At 24.0% G+C, this 21,953-nt stretch overlaps 6 protein-coding genes and 1 long non-coding RNA gene across 10 annotated transcripts; 2 read left to right on the top strand and 5 right to left on the bottom strand.

Annotated features, from left to right (window-relative positions):
* The first annotated feature begins 957 nt into the window (after nucleotides 1–957).
* On the top strand, nucleotides 958–1,767 carry LOC127278338 (uncharacterized). Its single transcript, XR_007842474.1, has 2 exons — nucleotides 958–1,467; nucleotides 1,580–1,767. It is a non-coding gene; the product is annotated as an uncharacterized LOC127278338 (long non-coding RNA).
* LOC127278336 (uncharacterized) lies at nucleotides 1,707–4,795 on the bottom strand. 2 transcript variants are annotated; one of them, XM_051300021.1, is made up of 8 exons: nucleotides 4,667–4,795; nucleotides 3,890–4,464; nucleotides 3,645–3,821; nucleotides 3,449–3,553; nucleotides 2,688–3,358; nucleotides 2,348–2,597; nucleotides 2,160–2,282; nucleotides 1,707–2,029 (listed from the first exon to the last, which is right to left on the bottom strand). In XM_051300021.1, exons 2-5 carry the CDS (start codon nucleotides 4,445–4,447, stop codon nucleotides 3,281–3,283), a joined length of 918 nt encoding a protein of 305 aa, XP_051155978.1. In that variant the 5' UTR covers nucleotides 4,448–4,464; nucleotides 4,667–4,795; the 3' UTR covers nucleotides 1,707–2,029; nucleotides 2,160–2,282; nucleotides 2,348–2,597; nucleotides 2,688–3,280. The 2 variants fall into 2 exon arrangements, with proteins under 2 accessions (XP_051155978.1, XP_051155977.1); XM_051300020.1 differs by having other exon boundaries at nucleotides 2,348–2,584.
* A 366-nt stretch (nucleotides 4,796–5,161) lies between these two features.
* LOC127278242 (uncharacterized) lies at nucleotides 5,162–7,303 on the bottom strand. Of its 3 annotated transcripts, none has more exons than XM_051299847.1 (5): nucleotides 7,045–7,303; nucleotides 6,005–6,564; nucleotides 5,745–5,918; nucleotides 5,386–5,487; nucleotides 5,162–5,293 (listed from the first exon to the last, which is right to left on the bottom strand). In XM_051299847.1, exons 2-5 carry the CDS (start codon nucleotides 6,545–6,547, stop codon nucleotides 5,219–5,221), a joined length of 894 nt encoding a protein of 297 aa, XP_051155804.1. In that variant the 5' UTR covers nucleotides 6,548–6,564; nucleotides 7,045–7,303; the 3' UTR covers nucleotides 5,162–5,218. The 3 variants fall into 3 exon arrangements, 2 of the variants coding, with proteins under 2 accessions (XP_051155804.1, XP_051155805.1); XM_051299848.1 differs by having other exon boundaries at nucleotides 5,757–5,918; XR_007842466.1 differs by having other exon boundaries at nucleotides 5,276–5,293; nucleotides 5,645–5,918.
* A 1,450-nt stretch (nucleotides 7,304–8,753) lies between these two features.
* Nucleotides 8,754–11,110, bottom strand: LOC127278339 (uncharacterized). The gene is made up of 6 exons (XM_051300022.1): nucleotides 10,963–11,110; nucleotides 10,683–10,884; nucleotides 10,345–10,607; nucleotides 9,677–9,847; nucleotides 9,500–9,601; nucleotides 8,754–9,390 (listed from the first exon to the last, which is right to left on the bottom strand). Exons 3-6 carry the CDS (start codon nucleotides 10,594–10,596, stop codon nucleotides 9,130–9,132), a joined length of 786 nt encoding a protein of 261 aa, XP_051155979.1. The 5' UTR covers nucleotides 10,597–10,607; nucleotides 10,683–10,884; nucleotides 10,963–11,110; the 3' UTR covers nucleotides 8,754–9,129.
* Nucleotides 11,111–11,708: 598 nt separating this feature from the next.
* LOC127278241 (uncharacterized) lies at nucleotides 11,709–13,626 on the bottom strand. The gene is made up of 5 exons (XM_051299846.1): nucleotides 13,464–13,626; nucleotides 12,623–13,291; nucleotides 12,380–12,541; nucleotides 12,197–12,271; nucleotides 11,709–12,027 (listed from the first exon to the last, which is right to left on the bottom strand). Exons 2-5 carry the CDS (start codon nucleotides 13,253–13,255, stop codon nucleotides 11,965–11,967), a joined length of 933 nt encoding a protein of 310 aa, XP_051155803.1. The 5' UTR covers nucleotides 13,256–13,291; nucleotides 13,464–13,626; the 3' UTR covers nucleotides 11,709–11,964.
* A 4,880-nt stretch (nucleotides 13,627–18,506) lies between these two features.
* Nucleotides 18,507–19,823, top strand: LOC127278381 (odorant receptor 22c-like). Its single transcript, XM_051300088.1, has 5 exons — nucleotides 18,507–18,745; nucleotides 18,840–18,956; nucleotides 19,150–19,240; nucleotides 19,344–19,480; nucleotides 19,549–19,823. Exons 1-5 carry the CDS (start codon nucleotides 18,513–18,515, stop codon nucleotides 19,697–19,699), a joined length of 729 nt encoding a protein of 242 aa, XP_051156045.1. The 5' UTR covers nucleotides 18,507–18,512; the 3' UTR covers nucleotides 19,700–19,823.
* A 212-nt stretch (nucleotides 19,824–20,035) lies between these two features.
* On the bottom strand, nucleotides 20,036–21,879 carry LOC127278377 (uncharacterized). Its single transcript, XM_051300085.1, has 5 exons — nucleotides 21,523–21,879; nucleotides 20,768–21,416; nucleotides 20,518–20,676; nucleotides 20,358–20,435; nucleotides 20,036–20,276 (listed from the first exon to the last, which is right to left on the bottom strand). The coding sequence occupies exons 2-5, from the start codon at nucleotides 21,398–21,400 to the stop codon at nucleotides 20,193–20,195; spliced, it is 954 nt and encodes a 317-aa protein (XP_051156042.1). The 5' UTR covers nucleotides 21,401–21,416; nucleotides 21,523–21,879; the 3' UTR covers nucleotides 20,036–20,192.
* Between the last annotated feature and the right edge of the window lie 74 nt (nucleotides 21,880–21,953).

Genomic DNA, 21,953 nt, shown 5'->3' with positions numbered 1-21,953 from the left:
TATTATTTGTAAACTAAAAATGACCAATGACAATAAATAATGATAATTTATTAAAAATTAATAATCATTTGAATTTGTATAAATTATTATAGACTCTTCAATCGTATTCATAGAGATGTTAATATGAAGCATATTAATTTTTTGAAGATAATATTTTACAATTGTTTATAAAATATTTCTATTTTTATAATATGCTCAACAATTTTTAAGTGTAGTCCTTGTGTCCATCTGGTGTCGATATTTTAAGCCTGTCTGAGCTTGTCTAAACTGGTCTAAACCCTATGTAGTCATCTTTGGTGATTCTACTGTAGTAGCAGGTAGTTGGAGGTAGTAGTCAGGCAGGTCGGTAACATATCAACGATTCTTCGTTTGCAACAGTACTGACAGTCGTCGAATCATGTCCTTATTCTATAATAGTCATCAGTTTACTTACTATATAAATTCTTTTATGCTATAAGGTACATTGTAAAGTAATTTTGTTAAACTATTCGTTTACGCAGTGCTAAGACTACAGTGTTTCATATGCTAAAATAAATAGCCAATAGAAAACTACTATTTTAGCATTATGAAACATTTTTAGCATTACCTGAACAGCAACGGACATTTCAGAATATCCTATGGACGTCCTATCCGTATCCAGAAATTTGTATATCTCTAGAATGTTCTCAGGTTATCTATGGATATCCTACTTTCTGATTATACCTAAGACATCCATAGGATATCTTAAATATCCGGATGCTGTTAGGGTTGTAAATGAATATAGTTTAGCGGAAAATCATACAAAAAAAGCAATGTTCCTTTATATAGGTTTTCTTACCTATCTGCAAGGAAAAATGAATTTCTAATAGGGGATCATCTTCTAAATACCGAAGGAGAATTGATAATTATAATTTTTATTCTAGTAAGGGATGCAGCAACAGATATTCTATAGGCATATTCAGTGTCTAGGACATCTAATATGGATATCCTACCCAGTGGGTATCCTTATAGGATATCCTTAATATCCGAATGCTATTAGGGTTACTTTTTGGAAGCCCGCTAGGAGCGTGGCTTAGCAATAATTAAAATTGCACGCAGTAAAATTTAAATTAAAATTTTAATAATCTGCTACTAAAATGTTTTTCCTCGTAATAAATATGTGTAAATAAATAAAATACAGCTTCGATATCTCTTTTATGTTTTTATAAGATTTTATTTTTATACGGTATAAACAGGAAAAATTGATATCTTGGTGATAATTTTAGAAATTTGAACAACGCAGTTTTTTTTATACATATATAGTAGTATATAAACCCCGTTAAACCTCCAGCGAATCAGTTAGTTAAAAAATGTATTTTGAAAAAATTGTAATCTTTGCACTTTTGTGCATATTTGCCTTCACAGTTTCAATAGTTAGTGGCCAATGTCAAGGAAGAACTAAACCATGTGTATTTGATTCAGATTGTTGTAGTAGAAAATGTATACAATGTAAGCCTTATTTTATTTTCAAAATATAAATATAGAATTTATTTTTATACAATAAGAAATTATAAAATTAAAAATTTTTTATTGAAAACAAATAATTTTATTTAAATTACAGATTCTAGTAGATGCGTCTAAAAATTTCCCTTTGGTGATCCTTTAATGAAAAACACATGAAAATGTAATCAAATTTCTATGAATACATATATATATATATATATAGAAAGAATAAATACTATTATCTATTAAAATATTGTAAAATATTTATTGTGAAATAAATGTTAAAATACATGAAAAAAGAATTAATTCGCCGATGAATCATTTTTGTATATAATAATTTAAAGTCCTTCGATGTAAATTCTCATTGTGTCTAGAACAAAGGTACATTTGTTTTATGTTTCTAATTTATAGTTCCCAATATACATAATAAATAATTTTTATAATCTTAACCATGAATTTTTGCCACTTTTCTTTCTTAAGCTTGTAATTCATTTCTAATGTTCATTTCTTTCGAATAAACTCTGCAGAAATCACTAAAAAATAAGACAGCTCCTATAAATGAACACACCTGAAAATAATAATTCGGATTAATTTAATCAATTACATGATAGTTCATTTTGTTAGTTTAGTTCTTTCAATGTAATATTTTTATCTAAAATTCAATTAAATCAATCAAATTTTTAATAAAAAGAACTTACAGATGCTATGAGTAAAGTGAAATCGACGAAAATGTTATATTCGTTAAGCAATAAGTAGGTGTATATTGCTAAATATCCACAAAATATACTCACAAAACATGAAATAGAGTAAAAAAAACATTCCTGAAATGTATGTTTTTTAGTAATTTTTATAAATAATTTAGTTTTTTTAAAATACATGTACTTACAACATAATAAAAAGTCTTATTCTTAATCTTCTCCCTTATTTCAAATACGTCGAACACTATTGTTATATTTGTAAAAAATACAATAGCAAAGGTCAAACATTTGTAGCAATAAAATCCAGTTATTAAAATTCTTTTTGCTTCAATTATTATATATTCTTTTTTAACGTCACTAATAACATAATCATAAGTTGTAAAGTAAAAATTATAATATGCAACAAGAGAAATTAAACTAAACATCTGAAAACAAAATCTGCTTTAAATTATTTTAGTTTACTTTGGTGTTATATAAATATTATAAGAATATGTTTATTTTGATATAAAAATTTCGAATATCACTTACAAATTCAGTAAATTTTAATTGTCCCGAAAGAGATAATAAATACCAATATGGTTTTTTGGAAACTTTTGTTTGAATAGAAAATAAATTAATTTGGCTCGGATTGAACGACGTCATTTTAACACTTATAACACAAAACTACTATGTTTAATTTCTATACTCTATAGACTGAACAGCACAAAGAGAATATGTCCTATGAATAAAATTGTCCCCCACTTTCATAATATAATAAATTTTATTTCATTTCTCCATAAATGTAGTAGAAAATTTGTAATATATAAGTTTCATCAAGGACTTCATTTTTGTAAATGATCCATTGGGGTAATTTTGTAAATAGGATACTTATTGTAATTCGTTTTTTGGCTTGTTGGGAAAGAGGAGGGAAAGGAAATATATCAAAATAAAAAAATATAGAAAAGAAATGACATGATTATAAATCGATATCAAATAATTTCGTATTTTCAAATTATAAATTTTGATTCGATCCAATTTTGATAATTACTTAACTGGTGTTGTTAGTAAAAAGTATATCAATTCGATATATTATATTTCCTGTGTAATGCCACAATAAGAAAAGTAAAATATAAACAATTACTTTAGTTATTGTTTCTTCTGCAAATTAAATTATTCTTTATATCCAAAAAGAAAATCAACTGCATTAAGAAACCAAATACCTGTAAGTTAATAATTAGAATTACAAATATAAATTATATTAATTACAATAAATTATAAATTATTAAGAAATAATTAATGAAAATTCTTACCACCAATGACGAGAGAGGATATGTAATATAAAAATGATACATAAAAATTATTCCAAAAGTGAGCCAAATATATGAGAGAAACATAAATATACAGAATATTAAATCCTAAAAAAAGATAGAAATTTGTATATTTTTGTTATGGGATTTTTATGTTATATATTTCTATTATTATATTTTGCATATACATATAACTCACCCATTTGAATAGATTGTTATTATCAGATTCATTATTTTTCTCTTTAATATAATTGCCTAACAGAATTAGTGTACCGCAAAATCCAACAATGCATATGAGACGAGAATAAAAATCAAAAACGTAAGACATTCTTTTTGGTTGCAGTTCTAAGACAAGTATTAATATTGCGCTAAGAAACTTAAAAAAAACGCCCATTTAATAATTATTAATAATTTTACTAAAGAAAATAATTTATTGAAACATACCATTTCTATAAATTTGATAATTATTTTATTTCTCATGACAGTATTCACTTGACTATTATCATTTTCACGTAATAGAATTTTCCGAATATTCTCAGTTTGTATTTTATAATTATTTTCTGAATTATTTTTTTCTGAACACATTGATTTAATATCCATTATTTCATTTGTCATTGTGTTTCTCTTATTACTGTGAATCATTTTGATGATTATCATCAATTTCATCTTTTCTAATGTACTCTTCAAAATTTGTATTAAGTTATTAATTTTTTGAATTGACATTTTTTCCATAAATGAAAACTTAGTTAATTTTGATTCATCATCACCGAGATTAGAAATATCCGAAACAATAAAATTATTTTCATAATGATTGTCAATAATTGTTAAATCAGACAATTCATTGTCATCAAAAATTGATGAATTTATTTTTATCACCGATTCCCCATTATCTTTTTTTGTTGTATTTTCCTTTGGTACTTTTATCGTTACATCAATTGAATAAGGTGATTGAACTTTATTAAAAACCATGGATTGTTTTGTAGTTAGTAATGAATTTTCCATTGAGCCAAGAATTGATGCTAAATATATATATATATATAATATTTATATTATAATCTTTTAAAAATAAAAAAAAATTGACAGGGAAACACATTTAATTAAAAATGTTTTTGCTAGTAATAAATTTTTGAATGTCACGAATGTTGGCGTTTGAAAGAATAAATTTATTTTTTTATAAATTTTTTTATCAAAAAATAGAAGGAATTTTTGTAATGTACAAACCTTGTCATGTAATTCCCTCTTTTTTTTAATGCAACCTTTTTTCTTCTTTAAAGTATCAACTACAACTGTTCATAACTAAAACTACAAGGTTTTTTTACATCTCTAAAAATACGCATAAACTTTTCTCAATGTCTTTGTGCAGAGTGGGGATTCCGATTATGAAACTAAGTAAATATCTATATATACTCAATTGACTGAATATTATTCGATTTATTTCACTTTTGTTAATTAAATGTAAACGAATTAAAAATAATTTATTTTTTCATGTATTCATATGTTCATTTTTAAATTTTAATTTGTTCTTTTAAAAAAAATTATTTTTAAAAATAATAAATATGAAGAGAAAGAAGAAAATATTTTGTTCTCTTTTGTCTATTGTCGAAGTTAGAAAAAAAGGAGAGAAAAATGTTTAATTAACATTAGGAATCATTATCAATAGGAAATAAAAAAAATATTTCAAGATTAAGGAATTTATTAATTCAAATGTTTATTGTTTTTTGCAATTTTTATTTATTTTTTTCCTTTTTGTTGTTAAGTTTCATTTAAAAATTATCATCTCTTGTAACATGTTCGAATTAAAACAAGTGCATTTCCTGCATAACATCCCATTGCAACAAATCCAAAGATCTGAAAATGTGGTAAACATCATTTACATTTATTTTTCTGGAGATTAAAATTAAATTTTTTTTGAGAGAGAATTTTTAAAAAAATATGCTCACTACAGCAATGGAGGGTCCATTTTTTTTTACTTCCATATGCCATAGTAATAGAGAAGTGGAAGTACACATTAAAATTGTCCATATTATGCAGAAAATGGCATCCTGGAATAAAAATTTTTTTTCGATAATTCTCTCTCTCTCTCTCTCTCTCTCTTTTATAAAATTGCAGAAACATGAGACAAAGAAAGATAGAGAGAGAAGAAGTTTTGAACGGAAAAAAACCCGCAGTCGGGAAGAATCGAACTCTGGACCTTCTTACCGAAAATCCAGTAGAGTAGCCACACGGCTGTCCCACAGGTAAGGATTTAAATTTCAAAATGCTTTATAAAAGAGAGTAATTTCTTGAAATTATGACTTACAAATGAACATACAGTGGGATCAAGTTCATTGATATTGCTGGGTATAGAGATCATCAGGAAACATGCTGATATCGCAAATCCTAGCATGCTGGTTATATTGTAAAAAGTTGTTGTTTCATAATCAGAAGGCTCAGTTGAGAGCTTAAGAAAAAAAAAACCAAAAATGCTAAAAATCTGAAAATCAAATAAAATTTGATAAATTGAAAAAATTCTTTAAATTAAGATTATTCTGCATATATTAAAAAGTATATCCCAATTACCATTTGACATATTTTTAATGATCTCGAGAAAGTATTTGCAAAACGAGTCGATTGCGATTCAATTTCATTTCTTATTGAAATAATTTGTGCTTCAGTTTGTGCAATTCTCAATTTCATTCGATGTGAGCAAATATTTTTAATGCCTATTATTTTTTCAAATATTTCTTCTCTATCGGAATCAGTCATTTTTGAAAAATAAGTTTTACTTATTGTCACGGCATTATTAACTGCTGCCATAAACATATCTCTATCTTCAACTGACGATGATCCTGTGAATGATGATTCAATTTTCCACAAAGCACGTATAATTTCCTCTTTTTCTAAATCAGTTAAACCTAATTTATTTAATGGGACATGATTATTTGATGACAATGTGGAACGTCTAGTGTCTAAAAAATTTAACGAATCAAAACCATTTGAAATGCAAACTTCAGTTTCAAAAAATTCAGCACTTGGCGTATATGATATATTTGGTAAAAGAATTGATGTTACTGGCGTTGTTAACATATCAGCCATTCTAATACCCACTGTTGGTACTGCCATTTTTGTGGGTGTTGTTACTAAAAAAAGGAACAAAATTTATTTTCTATATCATCGAAAAGTTGAATGCTACTTGTCTAATTTTGTAATAAAATTATGTAATTTTCTTTCTATAAATTATTTTGATATTTTTAGGTCAATTTTATTCTATATTTTAGCGAATAATTATAATTTTTGGGTCAATATTATGCAAGTCAACCGACAAATTGTAATTATAGAAACACAATTGGTGAGTGTTCAATTATAGCCATTCTAAAAAATAAAAAATTGAAAATGAAAAAATTTTCAAGACACGTTTTTTTTCATTGAGTTGTCAAAACGTGAAATTCAACAAGTATCAAATATACATGTGTAGCAATTATTTTCTCAAACCAAAAATAAGCCAGGTTCAGATATGAACGACCTTGACACATACGAAAATAGAAAATTTTCAACAGCAAATAGAGCATATATATATATATATAAATATATAAAAAAAAGAAGAAGAAGAAGAAACTTACCAAATATTAGGATTGGCAATTATTTGTTGATTTTGATTAAAGAGGCACTCTGTTCGTTGATCTTACAATCTATTTCATTGATGTAAAATCGATAAAATTTTGTTTTCAATGTAAATTGGAATAATTTATATTTACAAATTGAATTATGATTGTAAATTGATAAATAAATAACTTAAAGTAATTTGTTTAGGCTTCACTGAGTTACTAAAACGAGCTACTGAGTGTTTTTAAAATTTGCTAATGCCGACACGTCTGACTCTCTCTGTTACAAAAATAGAGTATAGTTAAGCACGTGCGTATTGTGTACATGATATTTAAGAATATGGACCCAGCTCTTTGTATAAATCTTTTGCAAATTTTTTTTTTTTTTGTAAGAAAGTAGTGAAAGTAAATTTTAGTCAGACAATAAAAGTATATAGGTAATTTTGATGTAGAACTCAACATTTTTTTTGAATTTTCTAATTAAAAAAAAGTACGTTAAAAAATTATCTATTTGAGTTAAATTTTTTCAAAATGTTTCTAATTTTTGTCAATAAGTAGTCAAAACGAGTTGTAGTCAGACTTTTTTTGATAATTGAAAATTTGATGATTAAGAATCTTATAATTCTATATATATATATATATAAAAAGTAATCACTGGAAAATGATAAAAGAAATCTTGTGCGTTTAATTTTTTGGTCAAAAGTAAATTATAAAGGTCAAGTGTGAAATCTTATGTGCTAGCAAATATTGAGTCTCTAACCGTTTTAATCTCCATTATCTTTTAATTAACAAATTTGTGTTTTTAAATTATTATTAATGACTCTTCATTTAGTATAAAGCATCGTGTCTCAAGATGAAGTTTCTTATGTTCTACATTTTAATTGTTCTAATTGTAAATTTTTCTTATCAAATGGTACAATTGAGTAAGTAATTAAATTTTTTTAGTCACAAATGATTCTCTTTTCTTTCATTGACTAATTCCTCAAGGTCATGAAGTGATATCCAATCATCAGTTCGTGACCCAAATATAAGAAACTTATTTTACTTATTATTATATTATTTTACACAAATTATTATTTTGTAAATTTTATTTATTTTCTTTAATTTTTTTTAAAGTAAAATGTCCTGAAGACTTGATACCAGTAAAAAATCCACAAGAAATTTGCGCTCGAATAACTTGTTTATCTGCTCAGAAACTCGACATGGTGAGGTAATTGTCTTTTTTCAAATTGAAAAATATTTTATAATTTTTTTTCTTTATATCAAATTTGTTATTTATTTATAATATTTTTATTTAGATGTTCAGATATAAAATGTCCTGAAGGAAAACAAATTGGATTCAAGGAAATAGATAATTCAAAACTATATCCTGATTGTTGTGGAGGACCTATTTGTGAAAATTAATAAATAACTAAATCTTGCTTTTTTAAATTAAATTAATTTATTTTTTTACACGAAATTAAGAAAAATGATATAATAAATATTAATAAAAAAATCTTTTTTTTTACATGAAAATATTTTTACGTTTCAATCAAAAACATATATACATATATAATAAATTTACAATAGCCATTTGTATAATAATATTAAACAAAACATTTCTTCGTTGTTTTTATAAAGAAATTATTTATAAATACAAATTTTTTTGTTGTAAAAAATTTTTCTTTTTAATATACACTGAAATGACAATATAATAATCTCATTAGATTTTTTCGTCTCAATATATCACAATAACAATGCTGGAATAAACATTCATTTTTTTCTCTACATTTTCAATTGATTAATTTATAATCGGAAAATAGGTCTTTCTTCTATTATAAGTATTTTAATCCCTGTCATTCTTTCAAAGACGATTAGAAAAATTATTATTATTATTCGAGTCTTGGAATTTTTAAATTTGGGTGATTATTAAATTATGATGTTAATTATTATGTTCTATAATACATAGTCACATTAATTTTCCATATACAGAAAACTCTCTCATTACCTTTAGCTTATTATAACAGTGTAATTTAAACCCAATTGATTTTTTTTGTTTTTTTCCAAAATTCCTTTTTTTTTTGAAAAAAAGTAAAATTTGCTTATTGACAAAAAAAATTGTATTTAAAAAATAATGATACAACCATCGCTTATGGCGTTCAAGTCATAAGAACGTGTCCAATGATCATTTGGATCATTATTGTTGCCATTAGACGAATCTGTACCATTGTATGCTTCACTTGCTGGTTGATTCCATCCTCTAAAATAATCACAAATTTTACTATTTTCACGTTCCACTTGTAATTCCTTGTGTCGTTGAACCATTACTCTACAATTTAAACACGCCTCAATGCTATAAAGTATCATTGAAGCGAACCCGTAAATCTAGAGAGAGAAAGAGAAACATAAATGATGCAATTTTTTTCAATAAATTCAAAAACTAGAATTAGAATTTTTTTCTTATTAAAAAATATATAAACATTTTTTTACGCACTGGTGCTTTGTTGGAATCACTTTTAAAAATTCCATTACTATTGGCTAAAAAACTAGACGCCGCTAAAAACGCACAAGCCCACAATATACAGAACACATATTCCTGTATAAAAACAAAGAAAGTAATTAAAAAAATATATATTTTGTTAATAATAATAAATTAGGAAATTACACTTACAAATGGAAGAACTGTAATACAAGGTTTTTTGAAAGCACCACATGCATATAATGCTAACAAGCAACCGGTAATTGTAAGTCCAAGGGACGAAACCAAACTAAAACATATTCCAGCTGTTGTATTGGCAAAAGGCGATTCTCTCACTGTGATAAAACTAATAACGTTGAACACCTGTTATCCAAAAAAAAGAAATCAATAGTAAACAATAGGTTTAGAAAAAAACAGATTTTAATTCTCTGAATTTAGTATCAGTAGTAAAAGTCCGTTTTCAGTCAGACAAATTTTGCAAATTATTTTTTGTATTAATAGGACAGGACTGTTTTAGCCAGACAAGTTGTTTCAAATCTTTTTAATATAAATCAAGTAAAATATTACTGGAAAACTGATTTTTACTATCAGTAGTAAAAGACAATTTACGTCAGACAAAAAGATGTAACAATTTTTAAAAAAATAGTTTTTAGTTCTAATGTTTGTATTTACGTATCCAAATAGATGATGTCAGTTTATTGTCAAACAAATTAAATTTAAATTTTGTTGTCAGTAGTAAAAGAGCGTCACATACAGACAAAAAAACAGAAAATATAAAAATTCTATTGTAAAAAATAGATTTAGCCTGATTCATCTAATCTTTGTATATACAATTGAATAAATATTTTCACAGAACGTACCATTTCTGCAATTTTTACAATTATCACTCCACTATTCACTTGCGACATATGTATTGTATATTTTAGGCTGTCATTTTCATTTCTTTCTCGTCTTCCAACAGAATCAACAACTGTCAATTCTAATGGATGATTTGTTGTATTTATGGAAGATGCATTTTCTCCCGTTACAGTTGTTTGATAAATTGGCAATTCTGCAATTGGTGTTGTTTGCGATGCTGCTGGTTCACTAACATCTTTAAATTCTATAGCCATTCTTCTTAACACTGAATAACAATAAAAAATTATTAGATTATTAAAATATATTTTTCATATAATGCAACAAAAGATAATAGACTCACCTGTGCTTTATATTTTTCGACATAAAACTGAAAATTGATCCAAATTATATTTTACGTATATGGTTTATTTATTTTTTTCGATTTCACCACTGTCAGTAAATTCAAGAAACATGATGAGAGCAGCTGATGTAGAAACACCAAAATTTTTACAACTGAGGATGCGCAAGACAAGATATAATATATATATTTTTTCAATAAAATTCTAAATGAAAGAAATATAAAGTTATAATAAATTGTAATATCTATATATAAATGAGATGATCCATTTAGTTGTATTTACAATGTACGCAGTTGGAAGACACAAATTAACATACGTTATTCTTTAGTGAGATGAAAATTGTAACTGAAAGAATGACGCCCTCACTTTATTTCAATTTTTTTTCTCTCTGTTCATTCAATGTAAGTAAAAAGAGATCGAAAGATACAATCATATATAAAAGTTACTAGAATGATAAAAGGGGACCCTAAACTCACCCCTAAAGAAAATCGATACTGAACACATAAATATATGTATACTATGAATAAAATATTATCCATAGGGATATTTCTTTTGTCAAAAAATGTAGGTATATAGAAAAAATGTTTATAAAAAAAAAAATTTTAGAAACTTCAAATAATTTAAAAGTTATTTTATCAATATTTAAACTCTCATTTGAAAATAAAACCACGTTAAATATATTCATAGTTAACAATATATTTTATTTTATATTTTCATATTACATGTATACATATATATAAATTTTCATTATTATATACTATTTAAAATTGTTAAAACGTCTAATAAACAACTTTTTGACATAAGTGTTTATTAGAATTTATTGTGGATGAACTACAAATATTTGTATTTATAATTGAAAAAATTTCGCATATAAATATTGTGTATAAGGCTATGATTAACATCATTATTGGTATCATTTAATGGCAGTACTTGTAATCACTTATTTTTTATTTTTATTAGATTAAGGACGGATATTTCAGCATCACAATATTAAGTTACAAATAAATAAAATAAATAATAATAATAATAATAAATTTAAATTTAATAACTTGAATTTATTCAAAACAAAGATTACTATAATAAAATGTAAAATATATCAAACCGCAGAAGAGTATAAAAAATAATGTAATAATCTAAAATATAATTATATAAGCGATAATAGAATAGAATATACTTTGAGCATTTTTGAAAATAACTAGTATAAACAAGCAGTGCTTATTTACTAATTAGCCTTTTATATATGATTATTATATGTATATGTTTAATATCACAGCAAATGTATATTTAGCAATAAAATTTCCAAAGAAAGTCAAGCGCGTAAATTATCATACCAGAAAATGTATATATCTGAAATAAGAATATATTTAGCATTAAATATTTTTTTCAAAAAAATAATGGGTGAAGTAACAAACCAGTAAAATATTAATATACTATAAACAAATTTTTGTAAATTAAAAAAAAATTATTAAATTTGCAAAATATATACAATATATAGGTATCATATTTAAAAATTTACCGAATTTCCATAAAATGGAAAATAATAAGCAGCTATTGCACAGCCTGTTGCACTAAATACACAAAAAATGCAGTCCTAAAAATAAAAAATTATTAAGAATTATTTTTAGAAAATTTTTTTGATAAATATTTAAGTTACTCGTTTTTTTTATAGTGCATTATACTAAACAAAAAGTATATTTACCATTATGCGAATATTGCGTGATTTATTAGCGTCACACCACCAGTAATATACCAAAAAGCATGTTGAAATTATTCCAATTAATTCAAAAAACAATACGAATAAACGTCGATTTAAAGGACGTTTAGAATCAGTTAAATTGACAAAAACTGTAACACTCAATGCCTGTAATTATATTTATATATAAAAATTATTGCTTTCAAATGATATCAGGTTTTTTTTTGTGATAATAATAATAATTTATACCACTTCAAAAATTTTCAGTCCAATTGTCACAAGATTTTGGCGCCATTGAAATTCATTTTGTGTAAGTCCATGATTTTTGACTTTTTCATCGTTTCGTATTTTATTAATTTTCCTTATTTCGGTCAAAAGTTCATCCTTTTCCGAATTGGTAAGTCTCGATTCAACATTATGTAATAATTCAATTACTTCATCTTCAGCAAGAGAAAAATTTCTCTTCTCCTCATGTGATTTCCATAAAACATTGTCCTTCATTTTTGATAATGCAGTTAAAATACAACTTCTTTCATGTTCAGTTAAACCTGTTTTATATTCAATTTCATCAATTGATGGTGCAGTTGGTATTTCTGGATAGAGACGTTTTGTTAATGGTGAATTAACATCACCATTATTGCAATCATCGTCTGTTGATTCGGAAGCATATGGAGGTGGTTTTGTGATTTTTGATGAAAAATTATTGCCATCAGATAAATTTGTTGTATAAGGTGGTGGATTTTGATCAAATGACAAATCTAAATGATATGGAGGTGGAAAAGTATTTTTTGTTTCTGTTTCAGAATTTACTTCATCTGGTAAATAAGATGATAAAAATCCTATTCCTCTTATTGGATCACTTTTCTCATTAATATCATCCATTTTTCTTTTTTTATACTGGTGGACAAATTTTTTTTCCTGAAAAGACAAATTTAAAATTATTATTTTTTATATAGTAAAAAAATGTATATGTGAAACAAAATGTTAATAAATTAATTATAAATTTTAAAGTGCATATTCTTTTTGATTATATCAAGAAAAAGAACTTTCATTTAAAGTAAAATGAAATTAAATTAATTAAAATTATTACCTGTGAATAAAAAACAAATTGTAAATTTAACTGCTATTGATTTTTAAGATCAATGATAATTTTTTAAACATTAAAAATAGAAAAATTCTAATTTTTTGCAAAAGAGATGGAAAATAAATCGACTATTGTGTACAGAGTCTCAAGTTTTACTGAGGAAGTGAATCGATAAATTCCCATAAAATTCGCCATACCCGCTGTTGGATAAATAGAAAATTAATATTCATATAATATTTTTCACTTTCACAATATGAATTATATGTATTTTTTTTACTGTTTTATAGTAATTTTCATTTTACATAAAATATTTCATAATGAGATACGTAATAACGTAATATACACGCATATTAGGTGTATAATATATTCAATGCAAAAGTAGGACAAAAGTACTTTATTGATCTTCTTTATATTTTATGCAATTATTCTTTCTCCTGAGATGTAAAAATAAATTTTAAGAATGTAAAACTAATTTAAAATTTTGAGAAAAAACTTTAGGAATATAAAACAAATTTTATAGTTGTGGAAATAATCATGAAGAATATATATATATTAATCGACGTCGCAGTAATCAGCTTCTTGACATCCAGAATTATCTTCGCAGTTATCATTATTATAATCTCCTCCATAAGAAATATCATTACAAGTGTTATTATAATTTTCTTCAGTATTATAATTTTCTTCATTATTACAATTTTCTTCATTATTATAGTTTTCTTCATTATTCTCTTCATAAGTACAACTATTATCGTCAACTTGAAACTTATCAAATTCGTTGATAGAATATTTGATAAATGATAATTATTAAAAATGTAATTTGTTCGATGGGAACTAGTTTGATTGTATCTCTTACTAGATCCCGAATGATATTTCACGAAATTATGATTTTTTTTATGAAAATTAGAGCTTTTTTGTGGCTCATCAAAAGGCAAAATATAATTGGAATAATTATTTTCTGATGATATTAAATAGATTTGAAAAATTGATTCTCCGAGATATATCACTCCTACCAGGTACATTATTTTCTAAAAAATAAACATTATCTATAATTACATGCATTTTGTGAAAGAATATTAAAAAAACCAAATATCATATAAATAAATTACCTTTATTAAAGAGATTTCAATTTCTGTTGGAAGAAAAAGTATGTAAACCCAACTGAATATAAAGCTGAATATTATGTCCTGTATAAAAACGATAAATTCATGTACTATAGTAAATAAATTATATATAGCAATAGTTTAAAAAAAGAGCTTTGTTATTTGTTAATTTTACATTGTCGATAAATATTTTTTCTTTTATATTTTAAGTTCTGTAAAAAATATTGCCAATACTTACTAATAGAAGAACAGATTATTACCTGTATAATATATTAACAAACAACGAAAAAAATTATAATATTACTTACAATCGAAATAATCTGAATAAAATTTGTTGAATTAATTGGATTGTTAAATTTTATTTTTTCAATTTTTGATTTGGAAATTTTATTTTTATTCATTTTCTTCAACCTAGTCTCTCTCTCTTTTATAACATCATTTCTCTCTGCCATTGTAATTCCTGTTTTATAATTAATTTCCTCAATTGATGGTGCAGTTGCTGTAATTTTATTTACATTGGATGCTGATAGAACATTTTTAGAATTAAAGAAAGGAAATTGCCTCCTCAATAATTCATTATCAATTAAAATAGAAGGAAAAGAGGAGGAATCAATTTTGATTTCCGTTAAAGGATTAAAAGAAGTAGATGAAGTGTTATTAAAGAAAGACGAAGAATTTTGATTTAAATTGTCATTTGGTAAATAATTTGGTAAAAATCCAATGATTGGATTTTTATTAATTGTTCTTATATCATTTAAATTTGAAAATCCTTTTTAATTTTTAAGTTAAAAAAAAGTAATGAAAACATTTGTTTGAATGAATTAAAAAAAATTGGTTAATTGTGTATAATTGTTTTGGATTAATAGAAGAAAATTAAATCCAACAAACATATTTCTATAAGTGAAGATAAGGGAAAGAAAATTTTCATTTCTATGGCGCAACCAATGAAAGTCACGATTGTTCAATCGTGATTATTTGAGAATAATCTCAAAATTAGAATGTATATATAATTTCAATATTTTCAACAACATCTTAAAAAAAACCTACCAATTGAACCTAAATTGCAGTAGACTAAGAATAATCAATTTTATTCCATTTTTTTGAATAGAATGTTTTCCTGGAAAATGAAAAAATTCCTTACAAATTAAAATTAATTAATTAATTTTATCTGTTCCTAAATAATAGAAATAATTTACAATCTACATTTTTTCATTTATGCAATTTTCTACAGAAAAATTGACACTTTTCTTTAAAATTTACTCTTTTCTAATAAATGACTTTTTGTGAATACTGATTAATAAAAAAAAATATTATAAAATAAAAAAGTGTATATTCTTATGAGTTTTAAGTAACATAGAATCACTTATAAAACCATCACGAAACTAAACGCATGTTTTATATATTTTCGAGGCTACTCGAAAAAGAATGATATATATATATATTATTTCCCTGTAGACCAAAAATTGATATAGCTTCTTTTAATTTGTATATATATATGTAGGTAAAACAGGTTTGTTAAAAAAAAGTGTTTCTTCTTTTAAAAAAAGTACACAATTTAAACACCATAATTAGTTTAAAATTTAATATTTAAAATTAATATTTTTCATATTTTTATTGAAATTTTGATAAATAAAAACTATTTTGAACCCTTAAATGCAATATGATAATTTGTCTGTTTAATGAGTATATATGTACAATACTTAAATATTTAATTTGACTTTGAGAATTCAACATCTGCAAACGATTGAAATAAAAAAAAAATAATGATAATAATTTAAATAAAATTCAGCCACTTAGTCTATCATTTAATATTGACATCATAAAAACTTAATTGTGCAATTATATATTTTAAAAATACTCTATAGAAATAGTCCATTATATAATTACGGACAAGTTTTACAGATTTATGTATAACCCTCTAGACGTAAAGACCATACCACATACCATTTTGATATTATTATAAAATTGAAATCTTAAAATTAGTACTTTTAAATAAAAATATATTGGTTAAAATTCTATTCTGTACTATTCTCACTTTATGAGAAATAAAATCTTCTTTTAATTTTTTCTCTTCTTTCACTTTAAACGGTTTAATGTGTAATATTTATTTAATTTTTTTCCTTAATTTATTTAGCTTCATTCAAAATTACAATAGACAATTTTCTATTATAAAAATTGAATTCAATTAATGATTAAACGTTACATGACAAAATGATAAATGAAAAGAAAGTTGATTTAAATATTGAAAAAGTAGATGAAAAAGAATTTAATCCCTTTGAAAATGAAAAGGTTAATTATTATTATATTTTTATATTATACTTTTGTTTAATATTTATTATTATCGATAAAAATCATCAACATTATGACAATATTGCTACTCAAGCGGGATATAACTGTTGTTTACAGCAATATTGACTCAATATTAAATATGATTATAATAAATAATAAAAATCTTTTGTTTAGTATTTTGAATACTATCTTATTTTCTTCGGTGTTTGGCCATTTATCAATAAAAAATATTTGTTTACGATGCGAGTAGTGATTTCTATTCTTTTTATTTCAATAACTATACCTATAGTAAGTATACATATAAAATACATACGTAAATAATTTAATTTAATATTTTTGTAATAATCTAATTTACGACAAATTATACATAGTTGTTTTTCTGCGTATATGTTTCAAATTTTCAAATTTGATTTATTCATTATAATAAATCTATAAGTCGCGAAAACTCAGATTCCAAGTTTAATTATTTTGGATAAATAAAAAAGAAAATATTATTATTTTAAATAACAAAATTCATTTATTCCCATAAATAGTCTTTAAATCTCTATGAGGCTCGCCATGATATGGATTATTTTTGTGAATGCCTGACAATGGGAACAGTTATACCACTGGCATGGATCAGTTTCTATTTTCAAGTTATTAATACATCTTTGGTAAAAATTATTTTATATTTGTTTTGTATTTGAAACATATTTTTAATATATTCGTTTAAAAATTAAATTTTCTGCACTTAATTATTGATTTTTGAGGGTGACCAGACATATCTTGATTTTTTAGCCTACAGTGGTAATGTCCTGATTTTCCAACTAAGAAATATTATTATTTTTTCAATCAATAACCTAACATATGCATTAAATTTTAGATAAGATCTATGTACTTAAGCATTAATAATGATTTTGAAGATATAAAAAAAAACAAAGAAGAATACGAAATATTACTGAAATTTTCAAAAGTAACTAAACAATTTTCTACTATATATATAGGTAAATAACCGAGTTAATCTTTCAATTTAAATTAGTAAAAATTTCAACTAATTTGAATTACCGTTTCACTGTTTGCTTTTGAATTAGTTAAATTTTACTATTTCAAAAGCAAAAAATGATGAGTCACTAATTGAAAAATTTTGATATGTCGCGAGTTGTCAATTAAATAAATTTTTATTTATATTGAATTTTTAATCAGCGTCAATGTTAATTCAAGATTGAATTGAATGGTGCAGTTAAAAAAATAACTCTCAATCTCTAATAAGAATTAGTGCGACAATTTTAACCAATTTGAATTAGTGTCTCACTTTTTGCTTTTGATCTAATTAAATTTTACTAATTCCAATTTAGAGAACAAGTTATAATTTTTTTAAACACAAAATCATTGACCCGTAAATAAAAAATTAAAAAAATTTTTGACATTGTATTCAAATATGTTGAATGAGTTACAAATATTATAAACCGAATTTTTTTATTTGGACACACAATTTTGTATTCTAATCAATTTTTAAAATTGATGTTTTTAATAAAAAATTGTAGTTTGTTATATTTTTAATTTTGTATTAAACCAAGCCCACTTCTGGGCCGAAAGGCTGAAGCTTAATTAATAAATAATAAAAAATTGTATTATTATTATTATTTGAAATTAAGTTTATACTTCAACGACGTGTCTGTTTTATTGTATGTTTGGAGTAATTCCTATATGTTTGGATATTTTCATGCCATTGAATGAATCGCGTCCTAGATATTTGCCAGCTCAACTTGAATACTATTTTTTTGATAGAAATGAGTATTATACATTTACATATATGCATTTTGGTATTATTGGTTCATATGCTGTCATGCTTATTGTAATAAACGATGTTGGACTCTTTACATTTTCTCGACATGCCTGCGCAATGTTTTGTGTCTTACGGTAAAATAATATGCAAATATTTATAAAATCTTGTAGAGTTTGATACATATTTTTTTTGAAAAAATTGATGTAAAATTTTAATAATTTCTTTTAGATACAGATTAAAGAATATTAATAATAATGAAGATGGTGAACGTATTGATGATTCTAACGTTCATAAGATATATAAAAATATACGATCTTGTGCAATACTACATGATAGAATACTTATGTTCGTATAAAATTGAATCTTATAATTTTAATAAAATTAATGAAATATTCAATATAGCTAATTTATAATGCAAAATTAAAAAAAATAAAACAATGACAATTTTAATATATATCTATATATTTATGTATATGATATATATCATTGTAATAATTCTGAATGAAAAATTATTTAATATTTTTTCTTCACTTAACAGATTTTTAGAAAATACTAATTCTTGCTTTGCCATGTGTTTATTGTTTCTAATTTGTGTGACTATAATAATTATGAGTTTTAATGGTTCAATGGTAAGCAAATAGGTTTTTTGTTAAGTTGGACATTTTAGAAATTGAAATAATTATACAAATATGAGGGAAAAAATTGTTTAATGAGATTATATATTTATTATAGATAATCCTAAATATGCACGACAATACGTATTTATTGAGAGGAGTAAGTGTTTCCATGGGACAAATTATCCATGTATTTTTTAATTGTTTTACTGGTCAGATGGTACAATCTCATAGCGCAAATATGCCAAATTATATGTAAGTGAAAAATCATAAATATAATGATTGGTTAAGTAAATATTTCTTAATTTAGTATTATATTACAGATATGATCACGAATGGTATAATTCGAATCATAAAATCAAAATGGTAATATATTTTATGATATTAAAAAGTAAAACTGAATGTTCTTTATGTGTTGGCAAAACTGCAGTTTTAGGTTTAGAATTATTTACCACGGTAAGCATATCACTGTGAAAAGAAAGTACTAAAACATTACCGATTTTAGATATCAAAATAGAACCAAATGACAATTTAGTACCTGAAGTCGGTATTAAATTAATACCTTTCTTTTTACAGTGATAAATTGATGCTATATGAGGTGTTTCAATTTAATAATTATTTTCAATTTTTTTTTCAGATTATGAAAACAATTTTTTCTTATTTAAATCTTCTAAATTCTCGGAATGTTAATTCAAATTAATAATGGATATTTTAAAACAATAAAATAAAAAGTATTTGAAATACAATTATTTTTGTAACTTGTCATTACAAATAAACGGTTTACTTTCGTACCAAGAAAACACTTCTAAGTTTTAATGATATCATAATTAATATATATATTAACAATACAAAAAGAAATTATAATATTATAAAAAATAATACATATAATAGTAAATAATTCCACTTTGAGAATTAAATTTTTTTTGAGATTTTCTCTTCAACAATATTCGTTCAGTATCTGCGATGACTAGAATTTTTTCTTAAACAGATAATTCCAACATTTCCAACATACTTCACTTCCATAAGGTACTGATGCCAAAAATCCAAATGCCTGAAAATATAATTATAATTTATTATAAAAAGAATTATTACAAAAATAATAATGAAATATATATATATTTTTTTGGTTTACTCTGAGTTGTTCATCGTCAGTAGAACAAAATGATACGATCAAGAAGATAAAAGTACACAGGAGACTGTGAAGAAACTCCTAAACAAAATAAATATAAAAATAATAATTTTTTCTTGATTTTTGGACAATAATATTTAAAAATAGTATTAAAAATACTTGCAGAAACACGAGTTCTTTTGGTTCGTCTACATGTACAAAATAATATTAAGTAATATGCTGTAAAAAGTGCAGCGCTTAATGAAATTGTAAAATAAGTTGCGCCTGAAACATTCATTAAACCCTTCATTGCTCCTTTCACACATAACACGATATCAACTACCTGAAATAAAAATTTAAAAACATTGATAGCCATAAGATTAAAATATATTGGTAACGATGAAACTTTAATTTTAATTCAAAAATATTCTTACCAATTGAGGAAATTTGGGTAATAGAGAAGATATATCAAATATACATTTATTATTTGTTTCATTTGCTTCATCACTGCTGTCTTTTCCATCAATTTCTTGTACATTCTCATCACGTACAATTATCTTTCGAATATCATCAATTTCCCTCATTTTTTTTTCAAAATCATTTCGTTCATCGTCAGATAATCTCAATTTAATACTATCAATTTTCATCAGCACTTTATGTTGATCATTTAAAAATGCTCTCTTTTCATCATCAGTTTTACCTAGCATTCGAATTTTCAATTTGGATAATTCTTTTTCAATTTCTTGCTTTTCACTGTTTTTTAGAATTTTTACATCATCAATATCAACAACGTTTGGTGCTGTTGGTAATGTTGAAATTTCATTGAGTTCAATGTCAATGTAATTATTATGATTTAAATTATTAGTTACCATTGGAATGGAACTTGGAATAGGAAATGTTCCACTTGATGAAGCATCAATAGGATATGGCGGAGAGAATTTTCCATTTGATTTAGTAGCAACATTTTTTGATGAATTTGGCAAATAAGATAAAAGAAATCCAATAGGCGATGGTTCTTTATTTGTATTTGTTTCAATTATATCAATAACTTGTGTGTCTCTTGTCATATTTGTTTAATTGAAGCTATTTTAAAATAAAATAGTCTATTATTTAATATGTAAAAGAATTTATTTAATACTTATTTATATTAAATAAAGTAAATTATAATAAATTTAATATATTTACTCACCAATGTGCCGAATTATTGATAAAAAAAACAAATCTCTTCAAGTTTTTGTTTTAACACGAGATAAAATTGTCAGTTTATTTAGTCACATATGAAGTCTATTTTAATAAAAAGTCATTAAATGATAAGTCGGAAAAGCAATAATACCACATTGGAAACTGAACAGGAGAATAATATAGATGACAGATTAATGTTTGCTTTCGCGAAGCTGCCTTCTTTATATCTGAACAAAGTTTGATTACAGGCATCTTACGGAAAGAAATTTTTCCTATCAGTCAATAAATATTATTAGCATATATATTCATGCAACTTGTTCCAGCACAAGTTATTAAATTGTTATATTTAAGAAAATAATTTGTATATTATTATATATAAAGTAAAATATGATTTAAATTTAATATAAAAAATTAATATATTTTTATTATTTTTTATCA

The sequence above is a fragment of the Leptopilina boulardi genome, unplaced genomic scaffold (genome assembly GCF_019393585.1).
Source record: "Leptopilina boulardi isolate dan_hultmark-lab unplaced genomic scaffold, ZJU_Lbou_2.1 LbouV2_202, whole genome shotgun sequence".
Taxonomy (NCBI): Eukaryota; Metazoa; Arthropoda; class Insecta; order Hymenoptera; family Figitidae; genus Leptopilina; species Leptopilina boulardi.
The sequence above is the reverse complement of the archived record's forward strand: the minus strand, read 5'-3'. Positions and strand labels throughout refer to the sequence as shown.